A 21,764-nucleotide genomic window follows, 5' to 3' on the forward strand; every position below is an offset into this window, starting at 1 on the left:
CTTATTTGCTATAGTCAAAGTCATGCCCAGCATTATTTGTGAGGGGTGTTCCAATGTCTCCATCATTCATGCACCCCCTTGTCTCAGATCAGTCCTGTAACCACGTAGTGGTAGATAGGTTTTTCAGTGAAGGGAAGTACCACAAACCTCTGTGGAAGCAAACTGACTTTTCCATTTGCCTTGAAACTCACCAAGGAGCATTCATCATCAGAAATGTCCTGTGACTGGAAGGATATCTGCTCAGATCATGGTCATAGATGTCTCTCGCAGAGCTGCAGAATAGCAGGAGCTGGAGAGTCCTACTCAGTCGTTTGACAGATGCCCACAAAACAAAAGCCTTCATGGCCAGAGTCAGTTAGGTATCTCAGAAAAGGTCCTCTTGTGGACATGAATCCACAGTTACAGAGAAATCTCTAGTGGTGGCTCTCATGTGTAATTATTTTGAAGGTGATCTGTGTCTGCTCTTCTAATGTCTGTGTCCTTTTTTCACTGATGTTGCAGGAATCAGCTGCGGAGTGCCTCCACCTTTAGAGAATGGATATTATTCAGCTGAGGACTTTTTTGCTGGCAGTGCCCTTACATATCACTGCAACAATGGCTACTATTTGTTGGGTGACTCCAGAATGTTGTGCCTGGACAATGGGAGCTGGAACAGCATTTCACCATCTTGCCTTGGTGAGATGTGCTACACTTGGGGCTGCATGGGCTTGCAATATTGCCTTTATGTGCCCTTGAGTTTGAGTTGGATTTCAGTGTGAAATTGCAAAGGCTTACCAGAATCTCAGATATCACACTCCAAAATATTCACATTTCTGACATACCTTGTGCAGCATTATGTGAAATTAAAGCTATGTTCTGGCACCTTTCTCTGCAAGTCCTTGTTATGTCCCACATCCTGTACCTAATAATCCTGCATTGCACTCCCAGCCTCTCTCCTTCCAGGCTCATTTAACTCTGGATCGCTTGCATTCTCTGCTTCTAACCTGTGCATTTCCCTGTGTCTCAACACACTTTCAGTGTCCTATATTCTCTGACCAGATTCTTTCTAATAGGCCATGCATGGGTGTTGTGATGCTTGATTCAAGGATAGTTGGATGCTGTGCAGGATTTCTGTGTTAGCAGAGTGATATCAAAAAAACTGCATAACACAATACAAATAAATGCAAGTTACAAGTAAAAAAAAATGTATCAATTGCAATCAATACATTGTTTAAACACTATACCAATCTGTTTTGAATGTGTATTTCTGTAATATGCTCACTGTCATGACACTGGGCATTGCCAAAAGCCAGGAATGAATATGTGAGCGGAAACCAGTTGGAGTCTAATTGTCTGGTTTTTATGTTGGCCTGAAGCATGTGTTTAATTCCCCACATGATGCTATGGCTAACTCATGAAGACACACACATACTCTTCTAAGGAACTCAGGGAGAAACACTTACGCCAACAGTTGATCCACTTAACTCTTGCTAGCTGTTTACCTAAAGCAAAGGCCACTTCCCATTTCCTTCATGTTGAGACAGCTTCTTTGTAATAGCAGTGAGCTATTTTTCCCTGAGCTTCATGGGCATATTGCTTTTGTCCATTTCCCATAAGTCTTCTTACATTATGGGAGTGTATTCATCAGTCATACATGCCTGCCAGCAAGCAGCTGCAGCTTGGAGAGGACTTGGAGTGCTCGTATGGACACAGTTCACATAGTTTTCAGACCATGACTTACTTCCTGGTCAGCTCGGTCTGATGTACCAGATGCAGCTGCAGGAGCTGAAAGTTAAACAGAGCAGCATTGTACTGAGTATGGAGCACTGGGTGCAACTCTTCTTGTAGGGCTGGGTCTCCAGCAGCTTCCTCCTGGGGTTCACTCATTAATTGTACTTGGATTGCTGCTGTCAAAACATGCCTAAGGTGGAAGTTGCATGATAACAATCTAGCAAGATTTATGTTTGATTTGACTCTCAATTTTTATGTAAGTATAGCAAATAATTTTTTTCAGTTAAGACAAGCAAAAGGAAAGCCAACAGTCTTTTAGTTCTGCCAAAATTTACTTTGGGATGGGACCCATCTGGTTTAATAGCATTACGTCTCTCAGGATTCCTTCAGAACCTCCAAACAATCTGTCCAGCCGGTTGTTCCTCTCCTTGCTTTGCTCCTTTGCACTTTTTACCAAGACCTAAAGATGAACAGGCTCAGGCAGATGCTTTAGGGCTGTCCAAGTAGTTCAGCACTAGTGCAACAGGGAGCATGATGTTGAGAAGGAAAAGACCTGCTCCTCATCCACCAGCTTGTGGTGTTTCTCGTAAAGCAGAGTAGACCAACGGGAAAAGGAAAAGAAGTAGCCTTGGCACCCTGCCCATCCTTTACCTTTCTGATTCATGGTCCAGGCAGATGCTACCAAAGCCTGGTACACCTAGGCCCTGGGGCATTCCTTTTAGGCAATAATATCCCTAAAAGGGACCTGAATTGCCCTTTAGGGAATAATATGCCTAATGCTCTTATGGTTGTTATTCATAGTGTCCTTCCACTCTTCCTTGCCTTACAAGACATTACAGGAGGAACAGTCATTTCATTTCTACTGTGGTAGCACTTCACATTCTCCTGATGCTTGTGTAAATGGCAGCTGTTTTGATTTTAATGTGCTGTTTTCTTCCTGTATGTCAGGAAGAAAATCCTTCTGAGAACAATGCTCTTTCAAAGTGGACAGACACATTTTCAGCAGTGGAGAATAAACACACCAATTCAGTAAATTTTGTTTATTTTTTAACAATATTGCTTTTTTGCCTGGAAATGGGCAAAGAAGTCGAGCTATATGCATGGTATACCTGATTCAACAGCTGTCCTTTAGAAGGTCTTTTAAATAAAACCATCTTTTTCCAGCTCTCTATCTCTTAGCAGTCTGGTAAAAATGAGTAATAATCCCTGATGCCAGCATTTCTCAATTAGATACTTTTAATTGATCCTTTGCAATTTATGGCCCCTTCTTTACATACCAAGAGCAGTTCTTTGTAATCGGTCAGGATTTGAAAGCTGATATGAAGTAGTCTGGATTGAGGGATGGGGGTTTTTTGTGGTACAGCATCAAGCTACATGGGGTATAAATCACCGCTTGGCATTTCTAGGCACTACTTCAATATAAATAACCATTATAATAACAACTAATACATTTTTAACTGTTTTAACTTTTCTGGCAACTGCCTACAGTTCTCATTCATACTGTAATGTAACTCCTTTAAGCAAAGAAGAGGCTCTAACCATCTTTTGTGTTCACAGTATTTTCCCTCTTGGCTAAGTTTTCCTGTCTTATAGATGGGAAGTTTGAGATACAGAGGATTTCCTTCTCCTCAGTGCCTGTTCAAACTAGTAATAACAGCACATGAGTAACAATGTCTATTCTTATACTACTTGGAAACTAAGAAATATTGGTAGCAGTGTTAACTGAAGATTAATAGGATTTGTCTCTGATTTTCTCATGTTTCACAATATTTTATAGTAAATTGTATAGGAAGCATAGGTATTAATTTAAATATTGCATGTTTTTACTAGTGTATCAAAAACGTGATGGAAGTAAGAGTGATTTTCAATTGTTCTATTGAAAACCATTCCTTTTGGCAGTTAGTGAGACAGAAATTTAAAACAGATGCTTATTTATAAATACAACCCTGGAGATATCTCTTTTGTGTTTCTTTTTTGTAGATGTTGACGAATGTGCTGTTGGATCAGACTGCGATGGGCACGCATCTTGTCTCAACACCAACGGATCCTATGTTTGCACTTGCATCCCTCCTTACACAGGAGATGGTAAAAAATGTGCAGGTATGGGAAAGAAAAACAACAGGCTAGCCTTTCCAAGGTTCTGTATAGGCCCATATTCTGCTTCCCACTCTGGAAGATAGTAATTGATATCTAGGTAGGGGCAGGGGAAGTATTTTCTCATCTCCAGGTCACTTTGACCTGAATAAGGCTGTGATGAAGTGTCTTCTTTTGTTTCTTGAGAACTTGTCTCTCTCTGTGGAGACAGCTGTCATTTGGATTCTGCTCTGAGACATACACACTTACACTTATGTGGAGCACGTTTTCTGAAGACTATTAAAGCTGCATGACACGTGTCACTATTTGAATGCAAACATGTGAGTAGTTCTTGAACTGCCTGTTGGACACATTAGGCAAATCTTTATTTGCATGAAGGTGTCAGTGGCATAGGTTGGGATAAAAGGTAGATGAACTGATTTAATGCTCAGGGCTGGACATGCTGTAACAGGATTTTCCTCCCAGAGGGGAAAAAAGACTGTGGGGTGTGTTTACTTCTGACAGTGAATGCAAACTCAGTTACAGGGGACTAATCTATATCAAGGTTATCTTATTTCATTGAGTCTTCAGTGCCTGTTATTTACACACAGGACAGAGTGAAGCTGGTAAGGCTATGAACTACTTATGAGTGTTTTCCAGGTACTCTGTCTTCCTTCAGAAAATTCCCAACTTATTTATAAAATCTGGTACTTACATATGTTATTGATAGTTTCTCTGTTCCTCCTCAGAACCAGTGAAGTGCCCTAACCCAGGAAATCCAAATCATGGACATTTACATGGGAACACTTACAGTGTTGGCAGTGAAGTGACATTTTCCTGTGAAGAAGGCTTTCAGCTGACAGGAGTAACTAAACTTACATGCATGGAGTCTGGAGAGTGGAGCCACCCAATACCATACTGTGAAGGTATTATTCCTGGGGAGAATGCATATTATAAAGGGTGTTGTTAGAGAGATAGAAGCAGGGAAGAAGCAGTGCAGAGCCTACACTAAGGATAGCCTGTCCTTGTAGATCTGGGTCCAGTTTTGAAATCTCTGTTGTTGAAGAGATGTAAACACCAGCTGAAGCTTTTGAAATAGCTGTCATATTCATAGTAGTACTTTCTTAGGCAGGTTGTCTGTAGTGTCAAAGGCATAGACTTACCTGATTTTCATGCAAGCATTAAGAGGCTCTTTCTTCTCAGCTTCCCATTTTTAACTTGTGAGAACTTAATGTATTAAAGATCATTAACTGTGTTTCAGTGTAGAAAAAGCAACCAGGGGACAGGCTGGTGCACTTACATACATATACATACTATAATTGAAGAAACTGTTTCTTTAGAAAACTCGAAAAATGTCAAAAAAACAATTACTTTGTCCACAGGGAGGGGTGGGTATGGAGTCCTCTTGGCAGTAAAGCATGTGGTTTGTAGATCAGTTACAATTGCCTGTGTCCAGTTAGTCCAGTTTCTCAGCAAGGTTAAATCAGCTAAAGAGTCCTAAATATCATTATAGCTTCATCAAAACTCAGTGTTATCTGGGGCCTTACAGTCCTTCAAACCTGTTTAGCAAAAACAAAGCAAATTCTGATTTTCTGTTCTTTTTTAATTGTGTTGTATCAACCTCTCTTGTGATCCTGTCTTTTTAAGCTATATCCTGTGGTGGTCCAGTTATTCCAGAGAACAGTGTCATTTTGGGCTCGAATTTTACATACCACAATAAAGTGATGTACAGGTAGGAATTCAGTATGTTTAAAATGGTATATTAATTATTGATTGGGAATCTGGCAATAAATGAGAGTATAGCTAGATTGAAAGAGTGCTTGAAAAGGAGAGGAGCAAGATGGGATTAAAGTAATGGAAAAATATTTGGTTATTGATGTGGCTATTCACTAGCAAAACTGTATGTTTACTCCAGTAGTACCTCTCTATGCCCTGCAGAAAAAGGTGGTGTACGCAGGTGTGGATGAGGAGAGAAGAGGGATGGCTTCATACCTTGTGCATAAAAGACTCTGTTTGATAGCACTTCTTTTTTTTTAATTCAGATGCAATGATGGATACAACTTAGTGGGAGTAAAGGAAATTCTGTGCCTTGCTACTGGTGTTTGGAATCATCCCCCCCCATCCTGTGAAATGGTGACTTGTCCTAGCCCACAGGATATCAGCAACGGAAAATACACACTCACTGGCACAACCTACCTTTCCTCTGTGTCATACACCTGTGACAATGGATACAGGTAAATGCAGGAACATCCTTCAGCCAAACGCAGGCAGAATGCTTGCTAGAAGGTCTTACTTATGTATGAAAGAGACAAAGCTGGGATCATTGCTCAGAAAGGTAAAATACTAAAATAGAATGTTAAGAGACTGACTTAAAACTTGAAGGTACTTTCTGTATGTCATCCTAAATCGGAGCCCCTCAAGAAAGGTCATTCAGGATTCACTCTGTATTCAAAGTCTTACTTTAAATATATATAAAATAGTTAATCTTTTTTGGTCAAAATTCTCATTTTTTTCTTAAGGATTATTATGCCCTTACATCTTTAGTACATAGCCAGTATTATTTTAGTTGTTGTTGTGCAATGCCTCTGGTGAGAGAACCTTCTGAAAGTTACTACTTTTTTTCTTGAACTCTTTGTAGCAGTTACTTATTCTAGGCTTTTATTCTGGTTTACATTTGTAAGCAATTGTATTGGAAGCACATTTTTAATCTGCCACAATTAAAAATTAACTCAATAATGCGATATCCAAGGATCTGACTTTAAGTACAAGTTTCTTCCTCTCCTGATATCTGCTTGTACCTCTAGCAGATTTATTCTGACATAAATGGTTTCATATGGATGGGTTTAGGTCTGAGATTTTTCACTGTTTCCTCGTCCAGATGGAGGCAAGCTGGTAAGGTGGATGCTTTAATTGTGTTAATACGAATGCATACCTCAGCTGCAGTCCAGGGTAGTGTAAAGTTGGAAATCCACAGTGTGGGCTTATCTGTACTTCAGTAAACTAGGCAGTGTTTTTATCCATGGCAAGAAGTTGTTTGACCATGGACTTGGGATGTATAGGCAACACAAACCACATCTTTCCCTCTACCTGTCTAGACAGAATCAGCAGTGCCTTTTCATGAAGACAGGGTGAGATTCTGGTCACTACTGAAGTCACTGAGAGACTGTCTTTGGTTCCACTGAGGCCAGGAAGTTAGTGAGGAGCAAAGCTTCTCTTTCATTCTCAATTTTTTACTGAAATGGCAACTTTAATAATGATGTTTGTGTCTTAGCCTTCAGGGACCTTCTGTACTAGTCTGTGCATCTTCAGGGAAGTGGAATAGCACACCTCCAGCTTGCAACATTGTCTCTTGTGGATCCCCTCCTGCCATCAAAGATGCATTCATCAATGGAAATAACTTTACTTTTGGGAGCACAGTCTCTTACACATGTAAAGAAGGGTATGTAGACAAACACTACTGGACTAATAGTCAGGATGGGTAAAACTGGTGCATTGCTTTATAAGTCCTTGGTAACTGAAGAGGAATTTTTACTGCTTCTGTCTAAACTCTCTGGAAATTATAAGTGAGAGAGAATTTTGTGGGATGCCAAGTTAGTATGAGACATAGATATTTCTTAAAGTAGTTTCACAGCAGCTGAATAGACTGTGGAAGAGGAGAATGATGAGGAGTCATGGGGAATGACAGACCAATTCAATTGGAAGCCATCTCCCGTGGGGTTACAATAGAAATAATACTTCTTGCGGTAAACTCAAGGCCCCGATCATTAAAATTCCCTATTTCTCTTTAGGCTATATGAAAACTGTCTGCTGTGTTTTGAGAGCTGTCCTGCTGTTCAAAATACTGCTTCCATAAAACTCTGACTTGTAATTTACTGTGCATTACTTTTATTTCTGTCTACTCAGTATAGTGACTGTTTCAGATGATATTACATCAAAGATGAGGCTCTATTTTGATGATGTCAACATGAAAGTAATGCTGGACTCTGATCCCACACAAACCGTTGCACAGGATTATCTTTATAGACTGTGATCAGTCCTGTTTTCTTATAAACTGGCTTTACAGTATTACTTAGCACATAATTGGATCAAAGCATCCTTATTTTGTTTTCTTGACTGTATTATGATTCTAAAAGCTACTTTTCTCTCCTATGCAAGCACTGTAAATGGGATAAGGTAGCAGGATTTAAAGAGAGTCACAGCTGTCCATGACTGTGAATAGACTGGATCATATTAAACATTGGCATGTAAGAGGCTCTCTTTCTGGAATGCAGTTATGAGGCTTTGAAAAGAAGACAAAGCACTTTTACAGATATTGCCATCAAAATCTGAACAACTCCTTTCCAGCCTGTGACTGGAAAGAGTCACTGGGAACTTTGCAGTAGTTTCTTTGCTTTCTGTCAAAGAACACCATAGAGATTTCAAAACTGAGGAGGAAGAGAGTCACAGGTACTGTGACTGTACAGTTGTATGTTTAAGTGGCAGATTTTTAAGTGGAATAGTGAGCAGTGTGGATGTCACTGCATCCCAGAGACTAATTAGAAAAATACAACTACATTAACAGTAATCATGTGGTAGAATGTCATTGTAAAATTCTTTTTTTCTACTCAGAATTCATTTTTTAATTGGCTTTATAAGAATTTTAAGGTTTTTGTCTTGGTTTTTTTTAAGAAGTTGTTAGGCAGTTGCCATGTACATTACCAGAAAGAGCACCCCTGGCTAGCTTGCTAAGAAATTTCTCATTGCTTGCAAGTATTAAAATATATTGATAGGGTGGGTATCAGAAGGCATTTAACAGCTTTTCTTCTCTTTCTTCTCTAAAGGGGAACAATTTCATAATTGAGTAGTTCCTCCAAGGATTATATGGGCTGTCACTGCATAATGTTAGGTTTGTTGTAGTTTCAACCAAAACTGAAGTTCAGAAATGGTAATTAGATGGGCAGATGACAGAGAAGCAATATTCACAAGGTGTGCTTGGATATCCTTTGCTGTGATACCTCACTCACAGGCATGTAGGCTTTAATGCTTTCCTTTTGAAGTAGATCACAGCTTTTGTAAAGGATCCTGTTCTTCCAGGGTGCTAGCAAGCAAGCTTGTACTGCAGGGCCTTCAGGAAATTGTACGTAGCATTTGACAATGTTTGGGGGTTTTTTTACATCCTATGCGGTTTCCTTATCCACAGCTATACATTAGTTGGTTCTGCAGCCATTGAGTGCTTAGCCAGCGGCGAGTGGAGTGTGAGCCACCAGCAGTGCCTGGCAGTATCCTGTGATGAACCACCCCATGTGGAAAATGCATCCCCAGAGAGTGGCCACCGCCTCTTTGGCGACGTAGCTTATTACTTCTGCTCCGATGGCTACAGCCTGGCTGATAACTCCCAGCTGCTTTGCAATGCAGAAGGGAAGTGGGTGCCTCCAGAGGGCAGGGAAATGCCCCACTGTATAGCTGATTTCTGTGAAAAGCCATCCGCCGTCTCCTACAGCATCCTGGAGTCCGTGAGTAAAGCCAGGTTTGCAGCTGGCTCCGTCGTGAGCTTCAAGTGCATGGAAGGCTTTGTTCTGAACACTTCAGCCAAGATCGAGTGCCTTCGAGGGGGCCAGTGGAATCCTTCTCCTTTGAGCATCCAGTGCATCCCCGTTCGCTGTGGAGAGCCTCCCCACATCAGCAATGGCTATGCCAGTGGGGCCAACTACAGCTTTGGAGCAGTGGTGGCTTACAGCTGCAACAAGGGGTTCTACATCAAGGGAGAGAAGAAGAGGACCTGTGAGGCCACTGGCAACTGGAGTGGCAGCTTGCCCACATGCCACCCAGTGTACTGTGGGGAACCACCGCAGCTTGAGAATGGATTTATTAAGGTACAAAATGAGTTTTCTCATCTGTCTAGAACCACTGCAAACTGAGCGTGTCTTCACGATTGCTCTCTTGGGGTTTTCTGCTGGTTTGCTCTCCTGTTGAAATTAAGGGAGCACATCACTGAATGGAATAAGCAAAGGGGGAAATGGGTGAATTTGTAGCAGAAAAAAACATAGACACTTCAGTGAGATCTCCTCTCCTAAAGCAGGTTTTCATTTAGAATACTCAATATGTCACATGCAAATCAATTGATTTCTTTAATGTCTTATTCCTCATTTGTTTGTTCAATGGGTGGCTTTCCTGTGCCATCTGTAGACGTGTGTAGTACTGTTGCCAGTTCACAAACCTTGCTTTTTTCATTGCTATGAAAAAAAAGTTTGATTTCCAATAGATAGATTGCCTTGGGATAATTTCTCTCCTTTCAATGCTAGCATAGTTTTTTACTGGAGACAGAATTTCCATTTCCATATCAAATCACATTGCAACAATACCTGAAATTAAAAATATCCTTGTGGCAGTCTAAATCTGTAATAATTGCTTAACCTGTATTGTGCTTAGAAGGACAAGGGTAATATTGTGGAGAAGAAGATCAAAAACACTATTGTAAATATTTAACTTTGAATTTTTAAAGCATTTTTCTTCTGAAAGTCCCTCCTCTCCTTCCTTAAATCTAACCACAAGGAAATCTGCATTTGCTAAAAATCTGGGGAGCATGGTTTGCATCAGAGTTCCAGCATGGGCTTTCAGCAGTAAAAGCAACATTTTCTATTCAGACTCTTACACAGATACATCCTCTGATGGATGTATATTACTCCATGTTGTCTTCCTTAGGTAGGATCAGTCCTCCAGATATTACTTCCAGGTAGAGACATTTTTAATACCTCAGTCAGAGCTCAGGCTGCTACTCTGAAGGACTCCCCAGCTGCCTGCTCAAGACCCTGCAGCTGCACTTTTAAGCAGCTCCTACTAGTACTACACCTGAAGACTCCAGCCTTAAATCCATCCTGTAAGCTAAAGAATCACAACAATAGACATTTCATGGCAGCTTCTCCTGACCCATTTCTTTTCTATCTTACTGTCTACAAATCTTTTGACCACAAGGGTCAGGAAGATGAAAAGAGGGGAAAATATATTTCTAGCTTTTACCTTTTAAGCCTTGAACTTACTGTTTTCTTTTGATGGTGTTCTCAGATTTCCTGACATCATTTGAGGCAAGACATTTGTCAGTTAATTTGCCAGTTAATGTCAGTTAATTGCATTCATTCCTTTGCAGACAGTCTTTACTACTGTCTGGGATTCAGCTAGAGGCTAAACCAAGAGAGCACAAGAAGTGAAATTAACGTCCTATTGCCCCAGTCATGCAATTTATTTTCAGCCATGTCCCCCTTTTATCTATTTTTCAGGAAATAACTGGACGCTACTTTGAGAATCGGGCAAATTATCAGTGTGAGTCTGGCTACCAGCTGCTTGGGAGCTCGGTATTTATCTGCCAAGCCAATCGGCAGTGGTACAGTGAATCACCTCCTTACTGTGTTCCCCTCAGCTGTGGAAAACCACCGCCCATCCAGCATGGATACTCCAAGGGAGAAGCTTTTGATATGGGCTCCAAAGTCGAATTTTTCTGTGATGAAGGCTATGAGCTGATTGGAGATGTTTCTTGGACATGTCAGAAGTCTGGGAAATGGAGCAAAAAGCAAAACCCAAAGTGTGTGCCAACAAAATGCCCAGAACCACCCTTGGCAGAAAACCACTTGGTCTTGAGGGAAGTGACTGATCAAGTTGGTGTTGTACATCTCTCCTGCAAGGAGGGCTATGTTTTGTTTGGCTCTTCTGTACTGAAATGTTTGCCTTCACAACAGTGGAATGATTCCTTTCCCTTCTGCAAAGTTGTACAGTGTCCTGCACCTCCATACATCCCCTTTGGTGACCCCTTGACTTCATCTCTTCATTTTGGCAGTACTGTGAAGTATGTCTGCGTTGATGGGTTTTTACTGAAGGGTGAGTCTACCATCAGATGCCAGGCTGATGGTTCATGGAGTTTACCTTTGCCAGAGTGTATTCCTGTGGAGTGCCCCCAACCAGAAGAAATTCAGAATGGCATTGTTGATGTGCAAGGCCTCACCTTCCTTAGTACAGCCCTCTATACATGTAAACCAGGCTTTGAGCTGGTGGGGAACACAACTATCCTTTGTGGAGAAGATGGCCAGTGGCTTGGAGGAAGGCCAGCTTGCAAACCTATTCAGTGCTCAAGGCCTAAGAAGATCCTCAATGGCAAATACTCATTTACAAATTTCCATTATGGGCAGACTGTTACATATTCCTGTGACAGAGGTTTCCAGCTCCAAGGTGAGGAAACACTGAGATGCTTGGAGACTGGGGAGTGGAGTACAGTGGTTCCCTCCTGCAAAGCCATAAATTGCCAGCCACCCCAACCCATCGAGAACGGCTTTGTGGAGGGTGCAGATTATAGCTATGGGGCCATGGTAATTTACAGCTGTGTGCCAGGCTTCCAGCTGTCTGGTCTTGCCATGCAGACCTGTGAAGAATCAGGCTGGTCTAGCTCCACACCGGCTTGCCTCCCAACAGATTGTGGCCTGCCTCCTCACATTGACTTTGGGGAGTACATGCAGGTGAGACATGGGGAAAGACGATCTGACCAGGAGAGAGTTACAGAGAGTCCCTCCCTTTCACATATCTTACTGGCTGACAATCTGAAAGACTTAAAAAGTCCATTGAAGGAGGACAGTGCAATGCAGCTCACCAGCTTCTTATTTGGAACTATCATTTTATACACGTGTTACTCAGGCTACGAGCTGATGGGAAACCCTATTCTAGCTTGCCAAGAAGATGGCGCTTGGAATGGCACTGCTCCTTCCTGTGTTTCAATAGAGTGCACCTTGCTATCACCCCCCGAGAATGGTTTTTTACATTTCACTGAGAACACACTTGGCAGCATGGTGCAGTACACCTGTAAGCCAGGATTCACACTTGTTGGCTCCGACACACGACTGTGTTTGCCAAGTCGGCAGTGGAGTAACACTGCCCCGTACTGCAAAGCAATAACATGTAACTCGCCTGCCCAGCTTATGAATGGAAACATAAGAGGAAAAAACTACACATATGGGAGTGTTGTCTATTATGAGTGTGACCCTGGGTACCAGTTAAATGGCCCCGCAGAGAGGAGATGCCAAGAAAACCATAAATGGGATGGCAATGAACCAATTTGCATTCCTGTTTCTTGCAGCCCACCGCCAGTTTTGGAGAATGGTCAGGTGACTGGAGAGGAGTACATGTTCCAGAGACATACAGAGTACAGCTGCAATGAAGGTTTCCTCTTAGATGGGGACAGGAATAGAATCTGCCTTGCAAACGGAAGCTGGAGTGGAATCACTCCAGTTTGCAAAGCTGTGACCTGCCCTGTGCCACTGCCTATTCCCAATGGGAGAATTAGTGGCTCTGATTTTGGCTTTAAGAAAGCAGTGCACTATCACTGCAATGAAGGATATAGCCTGCAAGGTTCCTCTATGCTTACCTGTCAAAGTGATGGTACCTGGGATGCAGAAGCTCCCCAGTGTGAGCCAGTTATTTGTGGACCTCCTGAAGACATTTCCCATGGCTTTCTCAATGGCTCAGGCTTTGCCTATGGTGAATTTGCCCATTATGTGTGCTTCCCTGGATATGAGCTGCATGGTAGTCCTTTACGGCAATGTTTGTCCAATGGATCTTGGAGTGGAAGCCTTCCTTCTTGCCTACCCTGTGTGTGTCCTACACCACAGATTCAGAATGGGGTCATCTTTGGTACAGATTTCAGCTGTGGGAAAAGTGCCCAGTTTCAGTGCCTAGAGGGCTTCAAACTGCTAGGGCCTTCTGAAGTCACCTGTCTGGCAGCTGGCAAGTGGAGTTCTGGGTTTCCTCGCTGTGGGCAGATTTCCTGTGGCTCTCCACCTGTCATCTCCAATGCCTTTATCAATGGGAGCAGTTCTTCAGATGAGAACACCATTATCTATACCTGCTTGACAGGTTTTGTCATGAAGGGAAGTCCAGAACTGACTTGTGTAGAGACTGGTATCTGGAAGAAGCCATACCCCAGCTGTGAGCTGTTAAGCTGTGGCCCACCACCTTCTGTCCCAAATGCAGAGGTTCTTGGGAACACTTACACCTATGGGAGCAAGGTCCAGTACAGGTAAGAATGTTGCTGCTGTTCTGTTCCCATAAAATATCTGAAAGGATGGAGATGGAATGTTTATACACCCTCAATTAGTGCAAGTTTTTAAAAGGCCTGGAAGAAAGTCTATGCCTTTTCATGTGCCCAGATTGACAAAGCCCACATTTCCATACACATACGAAGTGTTCTTGGAGCAGTGTCAAAACTCCATCCAGCTATTTCAGCCTCTTGGGCTGCACTCCTTCACTGCCTTTACTTTCCCATTCAGCTTCACATTTCTCTTGTTCTTCTCTGAAACACTGGTCTTGACATTAAGGTTTTGTCTAGCAGGTGACAGCAACAGCCAGCAGGCTGTGCAATTTTTCTCCCCTTTTGACACCTCATTTACATCTTCCAGTGGCATCAGATGTGTGTTGTAATACAGAAGGGCTGATCTTTTCCCATTTTCTCTACTGCAACACTGCACTGTCAGAAAGTGTTGCTGATGCAAAGTTACTCTGTCAGGTGTGATAGAAAGGGATTTTTGTTAATTGCTGGAAGTGTACATGCACACTGTAGATCTCTTTCTCCTAGGTGAAGAACCCCTTGGCAGAAAAAGAGATGGTTTATTTGGCAGTAAAAGCAAATAATAGTATGAGACACAACTGAGAGATGGCACATGGATTAATTTAATTTCATTGGTCGTTTCCATTTACCTTTAACAAGGTGAAGGGATTGCTTGTGTCTGCCTTTCTTCAAGTGAACCCACTTACTGAAGGCCACTTACCCACTTACTGAAAGTCAAAGGGGTTGACTTTCTCTTGGTGAAGCATCATGTGGAATAGAATGAGTCAGCCTTAATTGTTAGGCAAATGTGCCAGTGGTCCATTGGCTGTGGTCAATCTAAGGCTTGATTTGTTCTTGGAAGAAATTGAGATCATCTTAAGAACTGCTTGGTGCTTACACACTGTTTACCTAACCTAACCTGACCTAACCCTCCTTGCAAAGGGAGGGGCAGTGCAGAAAATACTGGTAAGTGTTCAGTACCCTCCAGGCACTACAGTCAACAACTCATTTCCGTTGTGGTGCTGTATCAGCATGAAGCTGTAGAGGAAGTCTGAAGCTTCCAGTTCTTGCAACAGAATGGACTGTCCAGGCATGCACCTCACAAGGTTACCTTGAAATAACAAGAGAAATCCTAAGGTGTGCATATGAACAACTACTACTGAAAACTGACTATGACTGTAATTTCTGGTTAGCTCATCCCTAGATGTGTCTCTGTGGCCAGATCTTAACTCTGTGTTGCAGATGCCTGGAAGGATACACAATGGTGACAGAGGTGGATGTATGCATTTGCCAGGAAGATGGACAGTGGTCTCCTCAAAGTGTTTCCTGCTGCCCCAGAATGTGCCCCCTCCCAGGAAATATCACCCATTTAATGGTGCATGGGGACAACTTCACTGTGAACACAAACATTACCTTGTCATGTGTAGAAGGCTATACTCTGGTGGGAGCAAGCACATCTACATGCAAGGTATAGTTATTTGCATTGTTTTATGGTGCTGCCTTTGTTGAATTCAAGAGTCCTTTTCATGCCCTTATTAGCTTTTGGCCCTTAAATGTGCACAACAACAAAATTTAACATATATCTTGCAAAATACAATATGCTTCAGTGTGGCCTTGAAAGAGCGATTATTTTTCCATGTGTTCCTAGTTTCTTTCAGAACTAGAAATTACTTACTTCATCTTCTATTGAAGAATAATGCTTCCCTTTAGAAAAGCATTCCTTCTATCAAATTTCAGGGAATAAATCATGTCTGAGTTTAAAAACAAAAAATTGTCCAGGGTTTCTAATGTACTTTGAGGACTGTGTGCAGAGCTTTTTTTCTCCTAAAAAATTTGGCAGCACACATTTTAATCCACTGTGCAGCTGCAGAAACTTGAATCCTCTGTGTTTTAAAGAAGAAACTGTCTCATCAGTTCTGCTAGCAACTTCTTTTTGCATTAGCTGTGGACAACCTTGACTTAAGCTTGGAACTAGACTCCTTAAAGTCAGTAAGTCTGCTCAGATGAGAAGAGCTGACCATGTGCCTTTTTGCAGAGTCAGCACTTCATAATGAAAGGGTTTTTTCCTTATTTTGCTATTTCAGAAATCTGTGGAAGTAGGAGTAGGTGTTTGATGAGTCTCTCTTCAGGTATCAGACTTCCTTAGAGAGTCTGAGAAGACAGCTGAAGCATTTAGTCAAGGTGTTTAGAAGAGAAGTACAGAACATGGAATCAGGCAGCTGTAGTTTTCATCCTTCTGCCCTGAGATATTGGGTGACCTTGTACATGTCGACTTGCTTTTCCAAGCTTCTGTCTCGCCATTTATGTTTTGTCAATTCTGTCTTTTAAGTTTAAGATGAACATTCCTGCCAAAGCTGACCTCCAGCCTATGTGAACATCTAAAAACGTTACTTCAGTTACCAAGTTTCATTAAAGATTGCACAGATAATGTTAACCACATCTGTCCACCACTGGATGGTGGACATTGGTGAACAGAGTAGAAGCCTTGGATGCTTCTATTATTATTTTCATAATTTTGTTATTTCTATATGTATTAGGCATACAATGGGGTGCTTCACATTTTTAATCACTTCTATTTTTCAGGAAAGTGGCATTTGGGTGCCACCGTTTTCTGATGACATCTGCATTCCTGTGTCCTGTGGGGCTCCAGAATCTCCAGAGCATGGATTTGTGGTTGGCAGTAAATACAATTACAAAGATGTGATTCTTTATAAATGTGATTCTGGCTATGAATTACAAGTAAGCAATCTCATATCTCCACCACTCTATACCGTTAGGTGTCTTGTCCAGTTCTTTTGTGAAGACCATGGGAATGTATTATGTTGATCCATATTGCTATATTCCCTTAACTGCCATGGAAGTTAAATACCTGCTGTTGTTATTGTCTGTAGAATGCTCCTGGTGTATCTGGCATAGTCCATGAATGACTTAAGGGTATAATTGAAGCAAATAAATGCATCCTGTTCAGAGACCCGTTTAGCAGATATCTTTCAGTGGCTGCTTTTTGACTGCAGGCTTTTTCAACCCTCTGCAAATACAACATTATATATGCTTGTGACCATAAATCGTGGAAGAGTTATTTTCTCATGTATTGCTTTCTTGAACTGGCCCCCTGGCCAGAGTTAGATTGCATTCTTCCCTCCATTCCTAGTATCCCAAACATGACATATGCTGCATTGTGCTTTTCATAATCAAAGCTCCTGATAAACTCTACTGCCATCAGTTCTATCACATTGCTACATGGTATGAAAGTGATATCACCTGTAAAGCAAGAAGATTCCAGTAAGTTCAATGGCAGCTTTATTCCCTGATGGAGAAGGAAAATTCTTTCCTGTCCATTGTTTTTCTTGTGATCACTGGTCTCTTATCCCCACCTGAGCTCTGGTGCAGCACTCCTATCACGTTACCAGGAGTCAGACTTGCCAGTTCAGAGGAGCCTCAGGTGTATTTTTAAAAGCTGCAGTGGATTCATAAAGTATGTTGCTGAGGCACAGCGTGGCCTGCACCATCCATAGCTTAGGTAACAACAAATTTGGTTAGCATTACGTTGCCAGGTATGTGATATCACTGGGGATGGAGGGGTGGATTGATATTTAGACAGATATGTAGAATTTCTGTTTCAAGTAATTTTTAAAGTAATAACCCTGTGCCTTCAAACAGTAAAAAGTCCTCCTAAACTTTATATTCCAGCATCGCCACCTAACATCAATCTGTCTCCCTGCTATTGAAGAGAAGTCCTTTTTTCCCTTTGGGAAGGAAAGTGCATTGAGTGTGATGACATACAACACTCATGTCAAACAGCTGCCCTTGTCCACGGGTTTGCTTTGTAATGGAAGTACATTACTTCAGGGGAAGGTCTTAGATGTTGTTCTTCCTGTCTTGGAATAAAATAAGGAAAAAATCCTGACCTGGGATTAGACTAGCTATGAAGCCAGTACATAAGAAAGAATTAACATTATTTATGTTAAATCAGAAAAAATCAGAATATTAAATTTATAAAACACAAGGTTTTACTGTTGTTGAAAAAAATGCTAGTTAGATTTCTGTGAGTGAGTTCTGAAAGGAAATTTGTCATCGTAACACATTCCTGGGAACAAGAATGGAAAAACTGACAAGAAGGATGATACTCCAGGGAGAAGGGCAAGAGAACTGACTTAGTGGCCTCACAAACCTTTTGTCTCTAAACGATCACTTTGCAGGAAGGAATTCTGCCCTAAATTCTGCTAGTAGATTTGAGCTCTAGCCTGTAACACTTTAAATGTGTTATACATGGAGGAAAAAAGTCCTGGATTTGCTGGATACTACAGCTGATGAGAGAAAAAAGTCTAGTAAGTAAAGTTGTTCTTTGACCATTTTCTTCTGTTCCACAGGGTGATGCAGAACGGACTTGCCAAGAGGACAGACTTTGGAATGGCACAGTGCCAGCATGCAGAAGTATGTTCCATGGGAGTTAATGGCTTGATGTGGGTCAAGGATGATTTTAAACAAAGAAAACAGTAATGATCATTTTGCTTTATAACTCATACTAAAAAATGTTGGCGTTTGCCAAAAAATTTTTGGTAAGTACAACTCATAACAGCCTGGAAGAGTTGCAGAATTCCTACTGTGTGCAGGTAATAGCATGAAGGAAATCACAACACCTTTCTGCCTTGCTCTTGTATCTCTAAGAAAGCTGTGCAGACATCTTCCAAGTTTAAATACTTCTGACTCTTGAGGTCTTGATTTATGGTGTTGCTGAGGACCTCTGACCATGCTAGCTGCTAGGGGTTGCAGGTAGTTAGCATCATGGTGAGTCTACAGATACTCAGTCTCAAAGGTACTTCACTTCTGTGAGATGTGTGATGCCACTAATTGCAATGCCAAAATAGGAGTTGTCTACATAAATACGGAGTCCAGCTGTTGGCTGTTAGTGGTAACATTGGAATTTCCCAAGGCTTCCTGCCAACACAGCCACAATAGATTTTGTCTTTTAGCAGGAACTGGAAACACCAAGCGTGATACTATTCTCCTTAGTGGAAAATACCTGGGAATGCCCAGATAAATGCTGTGTTCATTCTCTCTTTCTCAGAGGGAAGCCTGTGGAGGACCTGCCACCCAGACAGGCCAAATTCATTGCCTGATTGGAACGTGTTCCTTGTGTTTCAGAAGTATCATGTGGGCCCCCAGACACTGTAGAAAATGGATCTGTTCAGGGAGAGGAGTTCCTGTTTGGCAGTGAGGTTTTTTACAGCTGTGACCCAGGCTTTGAGCTACAGGGACCAAGCCGAAGGATTTGCCATGTTGACAAAAAGTGGAACCCCTCTGCTCCTTCATGCACACGTAAGTAGCAAGCAGAGAAACACAGTGGCAGTTTTCCAGGAGAGCCAGAGAACAAAATGAGAGAGTGCTTTTGCTGGCTTCCTCCCAGTCTCCCCCTCCAGCTGGAGGAATGTTAACAGCAGGAGCCAGAAGAAAAGCCAGCAGAGAAGTTCTCATTTGCAGTTCTTCCCGAATCTGAAGGGACCTCCTTTTGGCACATTAAAATGGCACAAGGAGGGCATTGTGCTCAGATCAGAAGGGGAGAAGTGTAGCCTCCTATATTTGATTTGCTTCACATTGTGGTGTTCAGGGCCTTGGACATCATGTGCTGGGATCATTCATCCTTGCCGTGCTGAGGCTAATGTATCCTGGCCACTCTGCTCAAATATTGTCTCTCTGTGCAGCAGAATGTAATTAATTGTGGCAGTGTGGAAATAAGTATTTACCACTTATTTCAAATTAATGTTTATTAATGAAAGACCAAGACTTTACAGTCTATATCAATAAATCATTTCTCATCTTCTCATGGTGATGTTATAGTCCTACCTCTTGCATTCTTCTCAGTCACCTTAGTACCAATTTGCCTGATCTCCACAGCAAATCTGGGACAGGGAGCAAAATCCTTCTTAACTACTGTCATTTTTCTTGTGAACATCTTGAGATCATCTTCCACTGTACACAAATTTAGCTTCCAGACTGCTCAGAAGAAATACTCTGGATCACTCTGTTTGTTTGAACACACCTGTTGGCTTAAAGCACCATCAGATACATTTGAGCACATTCTGTCTCAGGGAGCCTGAATGCCAGGAGAGGAAGCAGACAAGGCATTGTATAATCCACTTCCATATAATACTGCCCAGCTTCTTTCTAACCATCTTTCCACTAATTCAGTGTCTGAAGAGTGCTGTCAGTGTGTAACAGACAGAATTGCCTTTGTTGTCTCTATAAAACCAAAAAGTTTTCTCCCATCCTAGGAATTACTTGTGGGCTGCATCCCTCAATAGAAAAAGCAGAGGCTATTTCTACAGGAAGCACATACAGAAGTAATGTAACCTTTGTGTGCAACTCCAGATTCCATCTTGTTGGGCCTGAGAATATCACATGTCTTGCCAATGGGAGCTGGAGTAAGCCCTTGCCATCTTGTGAAGGTAACTGTTTGGTTTCGTGGCCCTGGCACATTCCACATTCCAATCCAGATTAAGAAGTAGCACCTCACTTATGCATGCATATCATGTCATCCAGGGTTTGACCTGCTTTCAGGAAATGATTCTGCAATGTGCTTTTAAAATGGTGGGTCAAAAAAGTAATGTGTCATAAGGAGCACTGCCTGTTACCAAGCCAGAAAGAGCTTAGATATAATTTTTGCTAAGACTTTAATCTGCAGTTTAATGAGGGCTGAGGTTAGTTGCCATCTCAGAATGTGAAACACCTAACAAAAGGTCATGGACTGTGAGGACAAAAGGTCATGGACTTTTATCCCAACAGCCTCTGTAATCAGTTATTAAGGTGATATTCTCTCTCTTTCTGAACTTTGTTCTCCAAGGACAGTCTCAGCAGCTCAGCCTTCAACCTCCATATTTGTCACATGAACAAACACCATGAATACATGGTGTCTACCATTTTGCAAACCATTTCTTTCAGGTACTCCTTTAGTAGGTCCTGTTGCTTATGCCACAAAACAGAATGAGTGCTGAGCAAGAACTGTCTGTTCTTACTGACAAAGCTGTCAACACAAAAAGAGGACAAGAATTTAAGTTCCCATGTTGACCAAATGGCCAATAATGTTGGATATCTCAAAATCCAACACTGTTGGATGTTTCAAAATGTAAAGTGTATAGAAGCTTACTAAATTACTGTATCATTAATTTCTGAGTGTTCTCAGTCCCAAGCCTCTTTGCCATGAAAATACAAAGTCCATGCTTCACACTTTTTCCTCTACCTCAGAAACATACAAGTTCGTTTCTCGCTCATCATGCTTCCTTTCAGGCTGTTCATGTCTTTGCTGAATATACCTTGCAAGCTACTCTTTAGACACAGCATCCTGTTTGTTTTTCATGGTTGCTTCTGGTATTCTTATGTGGAGGTAACATACTGATGTCTCCACACCCAGCTGCACACACATATTCAGAAGGGACCCGCATGTTGTAAAAGCTTCACTGAAGTATGGCAGATAAAAGAGCTTTCACTCAAGGCAGGTATTAGGTTCCTGTCACCAGAGCCATGAAAACTGCATGAGGTCTAGGGACCATCAGATGCAGTGTTGGGTAACCACACAACACACAGGTCAGTGTGCATTACAGTGCTTTCCAGGCCCTTATGGTAGCAACTTAGAAAATCGATGGTGCACATCCATCTACATAGAAGGTCTCTAGTACCCAGTCATGCACCTAGGAAGAGTCACTCTAGCAGTGCTGAACTGATGACAACAGAGTTATCTTGAACGAGGCTGAGCACAGCTACTTAATGAACTCCTGTCTTCCTGCAATGACTGACATCCTCGTGTCTGTCTGATAGTTTAATTTTCAGTCATCCCATTACACAGACCACCTTGGAACACCAAACTGGAAGTGGGACAGAGAACAGAGTCTCTTGCCCATAGCAATGATAACTCAGGTTGAACTGT

General features: G+C 41.8%; 1 protein-coding gene across 1 annotated transcript in view; it reads left to right on the forward strand.

Moving 5' to 3' along the window:
• The window catches only part of SVEP1 (sushi, von Willebrand factor type A, EGF and pentraxin domain containing 1), a 125,927-nt gene that overhangs the window by 86,829 nt on the left and 17,334 nt on the right, over nucleotides 1-21,764 (forward strand). Inside the window, exons 31-43 of the mRNA XM_030467398.1 lie at nucleotides 502-675; nucleotides 3,691-3,810; nucleotides 4,533-4,709; nucleotides 5,431-5,515; nucleotides 5,826-6,017; nucleotides 7,055-7,222; nucleotides 8,963-9,635; nucleotides 11,037-13,816; nucleotides 15,086-15,311; nucleotides 16,427-16,582; nucleotides 18,214-18,277; nucleotides 18,989-19,162; nucleotides 20,116-20,289. Of these exons, the coding sequence (XP_030323258.1) occupies nucleotides 502-675; nucleotides 3,691-3,810; nucleotides 4,533-4,709; nucleotides 5,431-5,515; nucleotides 5,826-6,017; nucleotides 7,055-7,222; nucleotides 8,963-9,635; nucleotides 11,037-13,816; nucleotides 15,086-15,311; nucleotides 16,427-16,582; nucleotides 18,214-18,277; nucleotides 18,989-19,162; nucleotides 20,116-20,289 (5,163 nt within the window). The remainder of the gene's footprint in view (nucleotides 1-501; nucleotides 676-3,690; nucleotides 3,811-4,532; nucleotides 4,710-5,430; nucleotides 5,516-5,825; nucleotides 6,018-7,054; nucleotides 7,223-8,962; nucleotides 9,636-11,036; nucleotides 13,817-15,085; nucleotides 15,312-16,426; nucleotides 16,583-18,213; nucleotides 18,278-18,988; nucleotides 19,163-20,115; nucleotides 20,290-21,764) is intronic.

The sequence above is a fragment of the Calypte anna genome, chromosome Z (genome assembly GCF_003957555.1).
Source record: "Calypte anna isolate BGI_N300 chromosome Z, bCalAnn1_v1.p, whole genome shotgun sequence".
NCBI classification, from domain to species: Eukaryota; Metazoa; Chordata; class Aves; order Apodiformes; family Trochilidae; genus Calypte; species Calypte anna.